This window comes from Xenopus laevis, chromosome 5S, assembly GCF_017654675.1.
Source record: "Xenopus laevis strain J_2021 chromosome 5S, Xenopus_laevis_v10.1, whole genome shotgun sequence".
Classification (NCBI taxonomy): domain Eukaryota; kingdom Metazoa; phylum Chordata; class Amphibia; order Anura; family Pipidae; genus Xenopus; species Xenopus laevis.
Genome location: NC_054380.1, coordinates 28,415,200 through 28,432,048, shown reverse-complemented (window position 1 = coordinate 28,432,048; position 16,849 = coordinate 28,415,200). Strand labels below are relative to the sequence as shown.

At 41.5% G+C, this 16,849-nt stretch overlaps 1 protein-coding gene across 2 annotated transcripts; it reads right to left on the bottom strand.

Annotated features, from left to right (window-relative positions):
- Window positions 1-441: 441 nt before the first annotated feature.
- Window positions 442-3,044, bottom strand: nkx2-2.S (NK2 homeobox 2 S homeolog). Of its 2 annotated transcripts, NM_001085622.1 has the most exon segments (5): window positions 442-1,126; window positions 1,129-1,558; window positions 1,561-1,614; window positions 2,220-2,265; window positions 2,267-2,826. In NM_001085622.1, coding segments are annotated over 5 exon segments (582 nt in total). In that variant the 5' UTR covers window positions 2,305-2,826; the 3' UTR covers window positions 442-1,112.
- Window positions 3,045-16,849: the final 13,805 nt, after the last annotated feature.

The window sequence follows — 16,849 nt, the reverse complement described above, 5'->3', positions numbered from 1 at the left end:
TAACTGTTCCATTAGGAAATACCTATTATAAAAATACTATTTTTGACAAATAAAGAGAATTGGACATGTATTACTATAACATTTCTGAAGATCAATGCACCTGCACAAAACACCTGCTGAAATAAAATTCTATGAAACCCCAGATTTCTTTTTCACTGGATTTTAAAACAAATATTAATCTGATTTGTAAATTTCCTATCATAAAAAAACCCAGAATCGGATGAGACTCTCCAGAATTATTATTATAAAGAATAATAAATAAATAAATAAATAAACAGAACTTTAAACTTTAGATACATTCAGTGGCTGAATCAAATTCACTATAATATTTTTAAAGTCAGGATTACAAAAAAAAAAATGTAAATACAATTTTAACATGGAATATTTTATGTGCCAAGGGGACATCAAACTAAAATCTAGTTAAAAAGTCACGCACAAATATTTTTTTTTATATACATTGTTTTATTAAAATTCTTATAAAAGTCCAAAATCTCCCATGGGATGCAATTTTGTTTTTCTTTAATGATACATATACAGCTGGATATATCTATAGGCAGGTGACTGACATGTCATTTTCTTCTTTATGGTTTGGAATATTTTCATTAAAAAAATGCCCTGAAGGTTACTGATGCCAATAATTGATAAAAACTTCAAAAATAAATTCAGAATTTTTTTTTTTTTACACGTTGGCCATAAATAAGTTTTTATATGGTGGTTGTTATTGAAAGAAAGAAAAATATAAAAAGGTGGTTTCACTTGCTTTATATACGAACAACACACATACATATTTCTTTAAAGAAAATCACAGAAGCAGTAGGTCCCCCCTCCCCATCCAATTAAATCGCAGCAGGTCGGTAGATTCGCTGTTGTGGAGCAAATTTGTAAACATGGAGGACAACAAACCAGAAAGTGGGTGTTTGAGGATGAATTGACCTTTCATTTAAAAAATAATAATAATATTATAATAATAAGGATGCCTCTTTTACTTTTATTATCCAACAGTTTTTACACCGCCCCCATCGTTTGTTTTTGGCGCAGACCAGTCCATAAGTAAAGTTCACCAAGTCCACTGCTGGGCTTGCACCAAGTGATGTGCTGTAGGGTAGTGGGCGCTAGTGGTAGAAGAGAACTGGGCATTATATTGCATGTGATGTAAAGACTGGGCGCTATAGGCAGAGAAAGGTATGCCAGTTGGGAATGTGGCAGTTAAGTCCTGAGCTTTCAGAGTGTGGCAGGGTTTACCATCCCTTACTAGGACTGGCACTGCCACCCGCCTAGGGGAGGGAAGAGGAGTCACTTCCATACCTTTTTCTGACCGGGCCCTCTTCATCTTGTACCTGTGGTTCTGGAACCAGATCTTCACCTGGGTGGGGGTGAGGCGGATAAGACTGGCCAGGTGCTCCCTCTCTGGGGCGGACAGGTACCGCTGCTGCCTAAATCTCCTCTCCAGCTCATAAGTCTGTGCCTTAGAGAACAGAACCCGTCTCTTCCTCTTCTTGCCTGAGTCTGGGTTGCTGGAGAGTTCCTTGTCGTTGTCTGGAGACTCATCAGCCGACGGTTCTGGAGACTTAGGAGAAGAATCCTGCTGCGAATTTCCGGACGCAAAACCGTGCACTGCAGAAAGTTCACAAAGAGAGTGGCTGAGGATGGTATATATTTCTCACCAACAGCCATTCATACCTATAGTGTGTGGGAGCTTCCATACTGACATGCACACCCTCCATCTCCCCCACAATTACATTAATAGAACCACACACACACACCGATTAATAAAAAAAATGGATTTGCGCACTCACATTTACACACACACACAAGCTTCTAAATCGTGCCCACTCGCAATGGCGCATTGTGCCTTATTCCAGCACCAGAGACGTGGATTTATTTTTAAAGAATAACCAACAATTCGGTCATTGATAACACACACAGCCAGAGCTTCACGTGGGACTTTTTTTTTTGCTGCCAAAAAAGAGTGATATTGAACTGTGCACAAAGCTCTTTCTGTCTGGGGGAGTCTGTCAGCCTTTATCTAAGCATGTGAAATTAATGCTGATTTTTTTTAGTCCCTCTAAGAATAGCAGCATCAGCTTTTTCAGAATAGTTGAAGAGGCAGTTAATAATTACTGTAAGCAAGGGTTAATAAATGACAATTCATGTTGCAGCTGTGGTATTATACATTCTGTGGTTAGAGGGAAGTATTGGGGTGCAGGGCAAGTACTTACAGGAGTATTGGATGCTCTCAGTAGTAGCCAGCCATCGTGTATAAGGGTTATCACTGCTGTCATAGAAAGGGCTTTTTAAGGGCATGCTCTGTACTGTTTCCAGGGGGCTTTGCCTCAATCCTCTTGGCTTTTTAATGGTTTCAGAACCGTCTGTGTCTTCATCTGCTCCTTCTGCAGTGGATCCATCCTCATCATTGGTATCAGGCAGATCTAGAATGTCCTTTACAGAGAAGCCAGTCTTTGTGTTGGTTAAAGACATATTCTGCAGTGGAGACACCAGTGTGCCAATTCTCTTTCCAATGGGGAGGAAGAAAAAAAAAACCAGAGAGAGAAAAAGACTCCCAACAAGTCTGCGAGGTTCTGTGGATCAAGCGCAGTTGAGGGAGCACCAAGCGCTATTCCTATAGTTTGTAACTCCAGGGAAAAATGCCAAAGTCAGGTTTAGCTGAGGGTCTGGCTAAAGCACCCAATTCTCTCTCCTGCTCCCAGAAAAAAATAAGCCATTGCTGTAGAGCTGAGTCCATATAAGGTTGCTGTGCGCACATGAACCTGCAGGGAGCACAGGGAGAGACAGAAATCACATTAGAAATGGCTAAGCTTGGCCACGTGTGGGCGGGTCCTGGGAGTCAAGTGGATGAAGACTGTGTTTGCAGATGTGAAATTGTGGGTTTTGGGGGAGATTCGAGCCTTTACCATTGGTGCTTCAATCCATGATGAGTGGTATAACGTGTCAATTAATTATAAAGACGGGGAGGGCCTTTTTACATAGTATTTACATACAAAGAATCTCCAAGTAGCTTGATATTCTCCACACTTCAAAACCACGTTTAAACAAATTGTCTCCCTCTATAAAAAAAAAAAAAACAGTTTACACTCATCCGCTTTTTCAGATTTTTTTTTTTAAGGCTTAGCAGCAAGATAGAAAATTGTCTATTTACAGAAAGAGGAGAGCGACTTGCCATGGAATAAAGCCATTGAGGATGATGATGGCTGAACAAGTTGCCTTTCACACCGGCCAGGGAGCAACTTAAACCTCTTAGGTCAATATTGTGGTTGGGGCTTAAAAGGATGAGGAGTAGAAATTAAATAGTAAGTAATTGATTCTACCCTGATCCAAAATAAACCCAAGAGTGGAGACGTGTAATCATCATTTCCCAGGCCGGCCTATAGCTGGGGTTTAAACTAAAGCCCGGCTATTCTTTCCCTAGATCCGCGATATAACGATTCGGCTCCCTGAAACAATGGCGTTAAATCGTCGCTGCTTGTTGTCACCTGGATGGGGAAAATACAGGTAATCAGCAAATGGCTTTCTGGGCACAAAGTGATAAACCTGCGCTGTTGCATTTAAATACAACTATTCTAAGTAGAGGGATTTTCTGGGGTAAATAAAAGGATATTGGACAGGGGTGTAACTACAGAGGAAGCAGACCCTGCGGCTGCAGAGGGGCCCAGGAGGTGAAGCAGACCCTACGGCTGCAGAGGGGCCCAGGAGGCGAAGCAGACACTGCGGCTGCAGAGGGGCCGAGGAGGTGAAGCAGACCCTGCAGCTGCTGAGGGGCCCAGAATGTGAAGCAGACCCTACGGCTGCAGAGGGGCCCAGAAGGTGAAGCAGACACTGCGGCTGCAGAGGGCTCCCGGAGGTGAAGCAGACCCTGCAGCTGCAGAGAGTCCCAGGGGTTGAAGCAGAGGGGCTCAAAAGGTATAGTGGCCCCATGAGACCCTAAATAATCAGCGATTTCAAAATATATTAGTAAAAAAAGGACAACCTCTGGTTATGTTGGGGGCCCTAAAACTAATTTGTTGTGGGACCCAGTAATATCTAGTTATGCCACTGATATTTGAATTAATTTCTATATTTTCTGGTCCGTAAACAGGGGTCATTCTCCTTTGATTAATATGTGCCTTTGAATTTAAAGTGATGCTAAATCTAATGATCATTGGGTTGCTTAGCAGTGTCCTTTCCTATATGTAGGGATAAAGGATTTGCTGCTGCCCCGAGACCTTGCTCCTAGTGTGTCTGCTGCTGTCAGCTCAGGGGACAGAATGAAGGATTTCTATACCCCACTAAGAACATGGGCTTTTTTTTTGTATGTGGGTCTGTGCAAGTTGTTTGATTTCCCCCCACAACTGTAGCACAGGGGGAGAAAAAAAATAGAAAAGTCTGGGAGATGCTGCTGGGGAATAAAGGGCAAGTAGTTATTCCCTCCCTCTGCGGCTCCCATCTCGTATGTGATGTGTGTGACAATGCTCCAGGTTTTAGCGAGACCCCCATTCTCATCCTGGGTGGTCAGACCCGGCAAACACAAATACAAACCGATTGCTAAGCTGCGGACAATGGGAGAAATGTAGACAAATGTCCGGCTCCTGTTGGAAGCCTTTGTCCCGGCTCCGTTTTTGCATTTATTTCAGTGGGGAAATAATACATGATTGACGCCCCCTTACAATGTGCTCTAACTGTTTGGGATAAATTTGAGGTCGTCTCTAGTTGTCATGGCATTCAACCTCTTTCAATGGGGGCTATCTCTTCATTCAGTCCCCCAATAGCTGGCTTCGACTTAACCCCCCCTTTTCTACTGGAACCCCCGCTGCCTGGGAAGGGGTTAAACAACCCATGAGTATGTCATAATTCTTACACTTTTATTTGTTTTTTTTAAAAATATGCAAACAATAATTTGAAAAATGAAAATCTATATTTGAAACCACATTTGCATTAGGGGACAGATCCTATATATATATATATATATATATATATATATATATATATATATATATATATATATATATATATATATATATATATATATATATATATATTATATATATATATATATATTTTTTTTTTTTTTTTCAAAATGGACCAGCACTCCAAGTATTTCCAATTGAATGTTTTATTGTTACATCATTCGTGTATCCAACGTTTCTGCCCTCGTTGGGGCCTTTATCATGACCTTGATAAAGGCCCCAACGAGTGCCCCAAGACCTTGATAAAAGCCCCAACGAGGGCCAAAACGTTGGATACACTAGTGATGTAACAATAAACCATTCAATTGGAAATACTTGGAGTGCTGGTCCATTTTGAAAAATACTTTTGACCAAGCACCCACAAATAGATTGAGAAGTAAGAGTGCGGGTACCATCAGAAATACTCTATATATATATCTCCATTTATGTATGAAATCGAATGACTCGTTTCAAATGCCTAGGTGCTGGAAAATATATCTAAATTTCTATGCTTATCAATTTTAAGGTGCATGAGATCAAACACCTGAAGCAGATATATATCAGTGGGCTTTGGATGGGATGCTGCCAGTTGTAGTTCAGCCACACGTGGAGGATCTCAAGTTGCCCCTTCTCTGCGTTTGCTGGATCAACAATATCCTATTAAATCCCGATCAATAAACAGTGTGTTTTTAAATAAAAATTCCCACTAGGCCTCAGTGTTGCAGGGGAGATAACAGCCTACTCATGGAATTAAAGCCTTCGAGGATCCATTGATGATGTGTTGATCGATCTCATTAACACCAGGCACATAAGACCGATCCTGTTCGCTTCTTTTAACCAGAGACCTGCTGCCTGTGCTCCCCCTGGACCACCTGATAGGTAAATATTTTGCCTACACAAGGACTTGTGCACCATTAGTTACAATGCACTTTAATGACAAAGCACCATCGAAAAGACACACAAGTGCCCTATTCATTTAGCCTGGGAGTAGCTAAAACCTACTGATACCAATATGTGATAGATTTGCTTCTACTCTAGCTTTTTCCAAACTGTGGGAAAAAACTATTTACCAGAAAATCCGAATTATACAATTAAGAGGATCCAAAGCCCCCATGGAGTAGCAGTATGGCAGCATAATATTGTGGTGTGTGTGTGTGTATATATACAGAGAGAGAGAATTGGAAATGAATGATGACATGTTGTGTAGAAACAGATACAGTTATCTATGTGTGTGTGTGTGTGTTGTATCACTTCTGGGTGTGTTCCAAAATACACTGCAGATACACTGCAGCCTTTAGCATGGGCACTGAAAGATCAGTGCAAATAGACTTGCAGCTAAAATACAATCCCAGAGAAATGTTATTTAAATAACACATTTTAAAGGAGACTGGATGTGATTAGAGACAACAGAACAATAATTCTGACGACGTTTCCTTCTCCACCCCAGTGAATTTCTCACAAACAGACAGAAATAGTCACAAGGGTCTCTGCGCCAACCGAATTAATAATGTTCTAGAAGCTCTCTGTTTAGGATAGCAGCTGCCATGTTAGCTTGGTGTGACCAATCCCTTCTTGCATGAGTCTCTCCCTGCTCACTTATAGCTCTGGGCTCAGTTTACAGCAGAGAAAAGGGGGAGGGAAGAGGAGCAAACTGCGCATGCTCACGCTGGGGCAAGGAAGTTTAAGCTGAAGGCAGGGAGTCTGATACAGAGGTCCATGTGTACATAATAGAAGGAAAGAAATGCTGTGTTTCTTTTGACAAATGACTCAGAGCAACATTACTTTGAGGGTTTACTGATATATTCAGGTGACCCTTTCTGATAAGGCTTACTTCGTTTTAACGTTTCCTTCTCCTTATGTGCTTGCAAGGTGCCCACTTATTCTCCATTGGAAAGTCAATTTTCCCAAGTTTCAGAGGTTCAGATCTGATCCTCAACACTGATATCTGATAATATTTTGCAAAATGACTTCCAATTTCATAGACTGATGGGTTGATTTTACAGTGCCATAATCTATAGCCACAACATCTCAGTTACCTTTGCAACTCCAAAATCCAATCAAAGCACTTGTTATGTAATATAAGAAGTTATCCCTGCCCTTGTTCTATGAATTCTGCATGGGCCAGGCTCCTAGGGCTAAAGGCATTTCCCAAGATGATCCTGTTAAGTCAATAAGAATCTGTTTATCCATCTTGCACATTGCAGGATTCATGCTGATTGCCACTACAATAATTAGCAGACTATTAACATTTAATTGGTTACACATTTGGCCTATGAAGCAGCAGTTAGACCTAAGTCAGGCGCAAGCAGTAAGACCACCCCCACCACAGCTGTTGCTGAGCTATAACTGCAAATACCCCTGCTCATTCATGGCCAAGTTTGCCTGGATGGGAGTTTAAGTTCAGAAACACAATGGAGTAAGTGAAAGTGGGAGTTGGGGAAGCAGAGAACTTCTCTTGGATACCACTGACCACGTATAGTGGACAGATCACTGCATCTCGGTAGAAGCAGACGATCCTGTGTTGAAAGGGTTAATAAATAACGTGTTTCGGGTTTATATAGGATTCGTAGGACATAGTGACTCTTTAGTGACCGCCTGTGTTTGGGGTAGGGATTGCTTGTTTGTACAAGGGGAAGAAAGGGAGAGATAAGCGAGAGCAGAGCAAGTGGCTGTACTTCAGCTCAAGAGCTCTCTGCTAGTATTTACCTACTAGTGACTGCAACTCAAGCCATTAACCCTACTTCTGCACTGACTTAGTTGTTGCTTACTCCACCTGGGCACTTACTTAAATCTATCCAAATATATATGCAGCTTATTTCCATCTCATCTCAGTCTCTTTTCCTTATTACCTCCCCCTCAGTATCCCCCACTGAGTTCTTGTTCTTACTCCATCTTCCATCTCCCAGTTTTCTTTCCTAGTCGCTTTGTCTTCTACTGTCTCTCCCTAACACCTAACTACCCATCTACTTCTAGATTTCTGCCAAATTATAAATTATCCAATCATCTTCCATTACCTCCATCCCCATCTTTCACCTCTCCTTTCCACTCTGAACCTGGCTGCCCAGGCTGACCAGTTTCTTCAAATCTCTATTAGGGTGAGAAGTAGTAAGGCTAGTAGCAGCTTATTGTCAGGGCTACAAAAAAAGGCTAGTGATAATCGACTTTGCCAAAGCACTTGTTTTTGCAAAAACAATTCTCAGTATTGTCTATGACAAGGTATTTTTTGCATTTAGTAGCCACGACAAGTAGTTGCCATTATTAGCCCCATGCGTCTTCACCTTCCATTTGCAGTGTCTGTCCTTCATTGTATTTGTCCCATGCTCCATTGTAGCCCTTATCTAGCAATGCCATTAACTACATGGACCTCTGTGCCTATAGCTCTTCCTTCCCCCCATACCTCTAGCAACCTCCTCTATACTATACCCCATTATCCACCCCTTTCAACTTCCCTTACCATCTTTTATCTGATTCCCTATCCTAATCTTAATGCGCCTTCTATTCACTCCCTTAAACTCACAGCCTCAGCCAATTTCTCGTTTCTTCTCTCTAACTTAATCTCTTCTTTCCTCAATTCAGATCCATCCAACACACTCTCCCCTTCTCCTTCTTCCCAGGCAGCATCTTTGTTCAGTATTCTTGGTGGGCCTCAGGTATATATATATATATATCTATATATATATATCTATATATCTATATATATATATATCCACATAATGATGATATAACAGAGAAGCTATTTAGAATCCAATGGGTTTTAGATAAACCCGGGTCATTTGTCAGTATTGACACCTATAGTATAAAAAAGTTCTCATATAAATTCACATTGCTGGAAATAAATATTTAATTTGCTGCACCAACAGATATAACTGTAAATAAAATATTCTCCGTCCTCTTCATGTTTTTAATTTGAGTTTTATTGATGACCAGACGTTGTTTTTCCATAGCAGTGCAGATGCCTTTCTAACACCTGTATCTATAATAGTCATTTTAGTGCTGATCCTGGAAGCTATGATTAGTACAGGCAAGGCCATAGGGATTAGAGATTGGAAGGCTTTATTAGTTTGCAGCGTTTCGTTCTTTCAATTTATTTGTTATTCAGTTTGTATATCATTCATTAAACAAGAAAAATTCTCTGATGGTGGTAAGGTGCCCAGGAAATGTATTTGGCACATTTAATTGCCTATTTCTCTTGAAGTCTTCTGAGTGTGGCCCTTCCAGTATTAACTCTAAAATTATAACAAATAATTTCAAATGAGAAAGGTTACAAGACAGTTATTCTAGCCAACAGTCGATGTTAATATTTTTGCCACTGCTGGTACTTACTGGATAAAGAATACTGAGCTAGATCCCTTTTATGGGTCTGTGCTACCTGTGCTCTCAGCTGGAGATCTGAGCTAAAGACATAGCAATGGATTCTAGGTGCTCCTGCAGGGAAGAGTTAAAAAGACCAGGCTGCAGGCAGTGAGGGCAAATAAATCAAGGCATGTTAATGGAGCCTAGTACAGAGGGTCCGTGTCTTTGTAACAGCTAAGTAGGTTTAAAATCCACATTTTATCAGCAGTTTCTAACCAGAATCCTTTTAAAAGTGCGGCATTTATATATTAATGGAACAGAGAGAAAGAGAAAAGCAGCACCGGGGCTTTTACGCGCACTCACCCTCAGGCTCCTTTCCAGACAAACCATGAATTATTTGTTCAAAATACAAGAATCCAAATTGGCGTTTTGATTCCATTTCACAGTAATGTGAGATAAGAGGCTGCGCAAGTCGTCGCTGGGATATCCCGGGGTAATAAATCCTAATAGGAAAAGAGGATTTCCCCTTTGTATCAGAGTCACATTCCTGGATGTGGTGGAGGCGCGGGGGCTGGTGCCAGGGATTTGGCAGGGTTTGTGCAGCACAGAGACACACAGCGATACTTTATCTCCCTGGGTATATAATAGAAATACATCTCTCTCTGTCTCCTCAATTTCTGTTTCTTTGCCATATAAAAGAATCAGCCCCAGGGCGAGCTTATCATGTGTCTATTATGGTTCTTTAATTTAAAAATCAAACTCCTTGTCCTCTCCAGGCAATTCATTTAGCTTTATTCTGCCTTGCACCTCCTGTGATTAAATATGTCACAGTGAGATTAAGAAGCCTGATGTGACTCCCAGCAATGCTGAATTTATACACAGTGACTGCTGGCACAAGGGCCTCTGATATAGGGAAGGTTCATGTCTTAACTGTCAGTTCCTGGGCCAGGTAAGCAGGTGACACTATACAGTTCAAGCAGCCAAAGGGGTTGCACTCTAAGTATAAATAGTGCAACGGTTTTTTTAATGGTGACAGAATTAGCAGCTGGCAAGTTGGGAATGTCTGTAAATTAAAAAAAATAATATTTCTATTGGTTATAAATTAAGGTTTCTGATTAGGAAGCGTGGGAACTCGTGTTCTATGGGGAATAAAGGAAAGAACTGAATATTACTGATCCTCCAGCGGTCTCTACTGACACAAAGGAGAACTGTCCGCTGGATTCTCACCCCGGCTCACAACGTGTCAGTCAAGTGAAACCTGCGGCTTTAGCGCAGCGATTTCCCTTACTCTGGAATCTGGATCTTCAATTGCATCTGTCGCGCTAAGGATAGTCGCTGCCTTCTAGGACTGACTAAAGGGGTGGTTCACCTTTAGGTTAAAGGGATCCTGTCCTGATTTTTATGCTGTAGTTTTTAATTTCTAAATTACACCATTTACACTGTTATTATTATACAAATGTATTTATTATATATTTATTATACAAGTGTATTTTTTTAGGTGTGTAGGCAGCCATCTCAGGTCATTTGGCCTGGTCTTGTGCTTTCAGAAAGAGCCAGCACTTTAGGATGGAACTGCTCTCGGACAGGCTGTTGTTTCTCCTACTCAATGTAACTCAATGTGTCGCAGTGGGACCTGGATTTTACTGTTGAGTGCTGTTTTTAGATCTTCCAGGCAGCTGTTATATCGTATATGGGAGCTGCTATCTGGTTACCTTCCCATTGTTCTGTTGTTAGGCTGCTGGGGGGGGGGGAGGGAGGGGGTGGTATCACTCCAACTTGCAGTACAGCAGTAAAGAGTGACTGAAGTTTATCAGAGCACAAGTCACATGACTGGGGGAAGCTGTGCAACTGACAATATGTCTAGCCCCATGTAAGATTTCAAAATTAAATATACAAAAATCTGGTCTTTTGAAAAATGGATTTCAGTGCAGAATGCGTTTTGAAAAAAACATTTATTCCCATGACAGTATCCCTTTAACTTGTAATATGTTATAGAATGGCCAATTCTAAGCAACTGGCCCCATCTAAAAACAAATGTTCCATAAAAATTACAAATGTATTGTTATTGCTACTTTATTTTACTAATTTTTTTTAATCAGGTCCTCTCCTGTTCATATTCCAGTCTCCAATTAAATCAGTGCCAGTTGCAAGGATAAATTGGACCCTGGCAACCAGATTCTCTGTAAGGCTACACATTTATTGTTATTGGTACTTTTTATTATTCGTTTTTTAAATTCAGGCCTCTCCGATTCATATTCCAGTCTCTTAGTCTAATCAATGCATGGTTGCTAGGGTAATTTGGACCTTAGCGACTAGACAGCTGAAATTGTAAACTGGAGAGCTGTGAATAAAAGCTCAAAATAACTCAAACACCACATATAATAAAAAATGAAAACCAATTACAAAGTGTCTCAGATTATCCCTCTCTACAATATACTAAAAAATGAATTTAAAGGTGAACTACCCCTTTAAGATATTAGCTAGAGATGGTATCATCGTCTGGCGGGGATTGCTGGGAGCTGTAGTAGATACTTTTTCAACTGTGCAGATTTCTGCTTTAGCCCTTATAAAAGACACAGAAAACAACTTGTAAATAGCACCACAACCTGCAGGCTGAAAGGGATAGGGAGCTTACCTGGTGGCCAATATGAGATGGAACAGACCGGGGCAGCGAGGATTCCCAGCACCTTTAAGGCGCAGTCAGTGGAGAGAGGTGATAGTTCTGCTGAGCTGCTGTCACTTTCACACAAGCACTTAAAACCCTCTTGCACTTGAGTGGGGTTGCTGGGAATATACCTGCTTTCTTCTTCTATTGTCGATTTCCAGTGTCTAGATCTCACACACTGACTCCCTCTCTCTGCCACCCACCCCCACGCTCTTAAATTGTACAATTTGTTTGTTTTGCTTCCCTGTGACGTGTGGCAAAATATTGGCCATATGTTCATGTGTAATAAATTGGTTATAAGGGCAAACACTGGTTTCCTTGATAGCTTTCATCTGGCACCTAGTTGCCTTCCCTTTAAATGCAGAATCTTTTTCTATTTTTCAGCCTTCTCCATGGCATTGTACCCAAGAAGGGTCACATATAAATAAGGGGGTTCCTATGAGCTTTGGGTTTGCGCCCCCCCCCCTGCGTCTAATGTAACAAGACAGCAGAGCAGGAGCTGTTGATTTGTTTGTATTGGCCTCACTAAATATCTGGGTAACCAATGGGCCAGATGTGAGTTGTTCATGTTAAAGTGGAAGTCGGTTTACTCTAGATCCTCTGATATGGCCTCTGATTGCACAAGTTCTGGGAGAGGGACATGCTCTGTATCCACAGAATAGAGGTATGAGCAGAATTCTGCCCTCTGTCACTTGGGAAGCCAGGAATCCATACTGCTGCTGCTGCTGCTTCTTTGCAATGCACTCATGGGAAGTATTAGATACACTGACATGAGCCACAGGCGCTGGAAAAACAAGTGCTGAACCCTCCTGTGTCTCCAGCCTTTTGCACATGTCACTGTCCTTCTATCGATCATCTCATTCAGAGCTCAAGTATGATTTACAGACCCCCCTCCCCTTTATTGGTGTTTCTGCAAAAACCATTTCTAAAGGGGTGGTTCACCTTTAAGTGAACTCTAACTAAGGATGTAAGGATGTCTAAGGATGTCATAAAGTGAGCAATTATAAGCAACCTTTCAATTGATCTTCATTATTTTTTTTTTTTTTTTTATAGTTTTCTTCTGATCACATGCATGGTTGCTAGTTTTGGACCCTAGAAATCAGATTGCTGAAATTGCAAACTGGAGAGATGCTGAATAAAAAGCTACATCGATGTAAAAACACAAATAATACAAAATTAGAAGTAATTGCTATTTGTTCTTTGAAAGGTGTACAACCCTTTTAAATTTAAGGCATTCACACTAGTGATGTGCAGGTTGGGCTTTTCCTGACCCACATCCGCCTGCCACCCGCCCTCCCGCCACCTGTGCCAGCCCGAGCCCGACTTTCGGGTCTCTTTTATAGACCACAGATGATGTCACAAAAGGGGCGGGGTGAGAGGCGCACGTCTATAAAAACTCGACCTGGAAGTCGGAAGCATTTGGAAGGCCGGGAGAGCAGTAAGAAGAGCTCAACCCGCGACCTGGAAAGAAGCATGCGGGGTTGGCCCAAACCTGCCTGACCCGTGGGTCCCGTGGTTATTGGGTTGGCCCGCACATCACTAATTCACACTGTATTCATACATGGTTTAGTTTCACAGAAACACAGAAATGAGTGGAACAACTTTTACATTTTAAGGGGAAAATGCAGCATTATGGGAAAAAATCCGCAGGTAAATGTGCACAAAATTGCACTTAGCTCACTGCACTTGCAGTAAATGACCCCTTCTAAGTCCACTAGGCATAATTTGATGCCTTATTCTTCTGGAAATTCTGTGACCAATAAGGGAAGAAAATGCTGTTACTGGAAGAAGATGCAGCCACCTGTGCTCCCCTCCTCCCCCTGTAGTTGGCAGCTCACTGACAGCAGGTGGGCCACACTAATGAAGTAAGTGTAACATGGCAGGGCCCCCCCTAAAGATAACCCTTTGTGGTCCCTGTTGTGTGGTAGGGCCCTGGGCACCAATTTTTGTAACATAACATTTTAAGGGGGGCCCTGGCCACCAATTTTCTTATAACATGGGGGGGGGGGCCTGGTCACCAATTTTTTCCCCATGTGGGGTCCTAGCCATCAATACTTTTTAATGGGGGGGCCTGACCACAAATGTTTTTTTAATGGGGGGGCCCTGACAACAAATGTTTTTTTCAATGGGGGGGCCCTGACCACCAATATTTTTTTATTAACATGTGGGAACCATAGCCACCAATGTTTTTTTTTTGTGTAGTGGACCTGTGGGGTGGGAGCGCAGACCTGTAGGTGGGGCCCAGGACATTTTTTCGTATGGGGCCCTGCGATTTCTGATGGCGGCCGTGCAAACAAGAGTTGTTAATATTCCACAGATACTGCTGAGAATTCAATATAGGCCCAGGAATTAGACACGGAGGCTGGAATAGCCCCCCATCAGTTCACTAAATAGTGATTGTCTATGGCATCTTACAGCAGCCCCTCAGATTGCCTGAGCACAACACAATGAATATTGCCACAGCAGGAAGAAAATGACAATTCTTGTGCACTTAAGGTGTAAGACTTAAAAAAAAACCTTTTTAAGTTTTTACACAGGTTTGTGCTTAGCTAAATTGCCTGCTAATTTAATACATCCCTTTGTCAATGATCTGCCTCCCCTGAAAGATGGTGCCTTGCCAAGGCTTATATGAAATAACTTCTTCCATTGCTATAGAGTGAACATAATAGTTCAGTACCGAAGATACTCAGCTCCCCATTTGTGTCAGCTATATAAAGACATACACACACCGACACACAAAGGCGCAACACTTACACAAACACACGCGCAGTTTGTGACAGTTGCCTTCTGGCAGATTTTCTCTCTCTGAGCTAGAATCACTAAGCACAGTTGGACTAGATGACCTGTTTCAAAGTCTGACAGATTTGAATGGTGAAAGAGCAAACAGGGATCAGCATATAACATCATATACAAATAGTGGCAGGAAGATATGTCCGACAGAGGCAGCATCAGACACCTGTGGGGAACAGATGGCTACTCGACTGCATTGTTTAATGCAAACAGAGCAGAAAGTGCTTTGCCCTAGAGTAAAAAGATTGATATCTTCAAATACCAGACAAGTGACAAATTTATACTTGAATTCACTGTATACTTGATGCTGTGCAGGCAAATGACATTTGTGAGCACAGTGCTCATCAGCTAATGAACCATGAAATTAGACCACACAAGGTAAAAACATAAGGCTGACCTACAAAGTATCTGCTTGGAACAGTCACTTTCATCCTCAAGTGATACTGCATAAGCACTGTGCTGTGCCATACTGATACTACTTTTTCTACTGGGGAGGGGGCAGCTAATGGCATAGAGTGGTGCCGTTCCACATGTTCCTTTTTGTCCTTTAAACACAGCATAAATATATATATATTATTTTTATTATTATTAACATGTATTTTTAGAGCGCCAACATATTGCATGAATGTGCTTATACAAAGTAAGTACCAGGTACTCAGTCTCTCCCAATACCTCTGCGGAGTGGCTCAGGTTTGTCCCATGTCATCAGGGAAGAGCCACATGTGGCGTGTAACACTGACAGAAGGGGTGTCGAAAGGGTTACACTTCCATCCCTCTGCACTCTCTCCAGCTCATTTATATCCCTCTTAAGGACTGGAGTCCAAAACTGCACTGCATACTCCAGATGAGGCCTCACCAGGGACCTATAAAGAGGCATAATTATGTTTTCATCCCTTGAGTTAATGCCCTTTTTTATGCAAGACAGAACTTTATTTGCTTTAGTGGCCACATAATGACACTGCCCAGAATTAGACAACGTGTTATCTACAAAACCCCCTACATCCATCTTTCCCAACTCCCAACACACTGCCATTTAGTGTATAACTTGCATTTATATTATTTTTACCAAAGTGCATAACCTTGCATTTATCAACATTCAACCTCATTTTCCAGTTTGCTGCCCATGCATCCTGCATGTAACCTATAAATCTGCACAATTTTATATCATCAGCAAAAATAGAAGCAGTACTTTCAATTCCCACCTCCAGGTCATTAATAAACAAGTTGAAAAGCAAAGGACCAAGTACAGAGTCAAGAGTCAAGAGTGAGTTTATTGTCATTTCATCCAAATACATTTGTACAGTACACAGTGAAACTAAACAACGTTCCTCTAGGACAGGGATCCCCAACCTTTTGAACCCGTGAGCAACATTCAGACGTAAAAGGAGTTGGGGAGCAACACATGCATGAAAAATGTTCCTGGGGTGCCAAATAAGGGCTATGATTGGCCATTTAGTAGCCCCTATGTGGATTGTTAACCTAAATTGAGGCTCTGTTTGGCAGTACATCTGGTTTTTATACAACCAAAACTTGCCTCCAAGCCTGGAATTCAAAAAGAATCACCTACCTACTGAGGCCACTGGGAGCAACATCCAAGAGGTTGGAAAGCAACATGTTGCTCATGAGCTACTGGTTGGGGATCACTGATCTAGGACCATGGTGCTACACACAACATAGATGTACCGGACAACAGACAAAAAGTTGAAGTGCAAAAATATGCAACTCCTGTAATATGTTAAGCAAATAATGCTAAACGTCAGACATGATGGGTGTATCATTGTGGTATGATAGTAGTAACAACATGATAAAGAACATGATAAAGTGCAGATGTGCTCATAGAGAACAATTGTATGAGTATCCAATGGCAATTTATTTATACAATGGCGTACAGTGGCTGTGTAACGTTGTAAGCCACAGGTTTAAGATGGCGAAGTGTCAAAGTCGAACTTTTTTAAAGAGAGTACTTTTTTACTTCGAATCGAAGTCGAATTTAGGCCTCCACTAACAACACTGGTCCAATTAGAACATGTTCCATTTACCACCACTCTTTGTAGTCTATCTTTTAGCCAGAAAATTGTTTTAATTATCTTTTTTGCTCCTCACCATCTAACATATCATCATTGACCAAAAAGGAGAAATTGGAGGAAAAAGGATGTGCAGA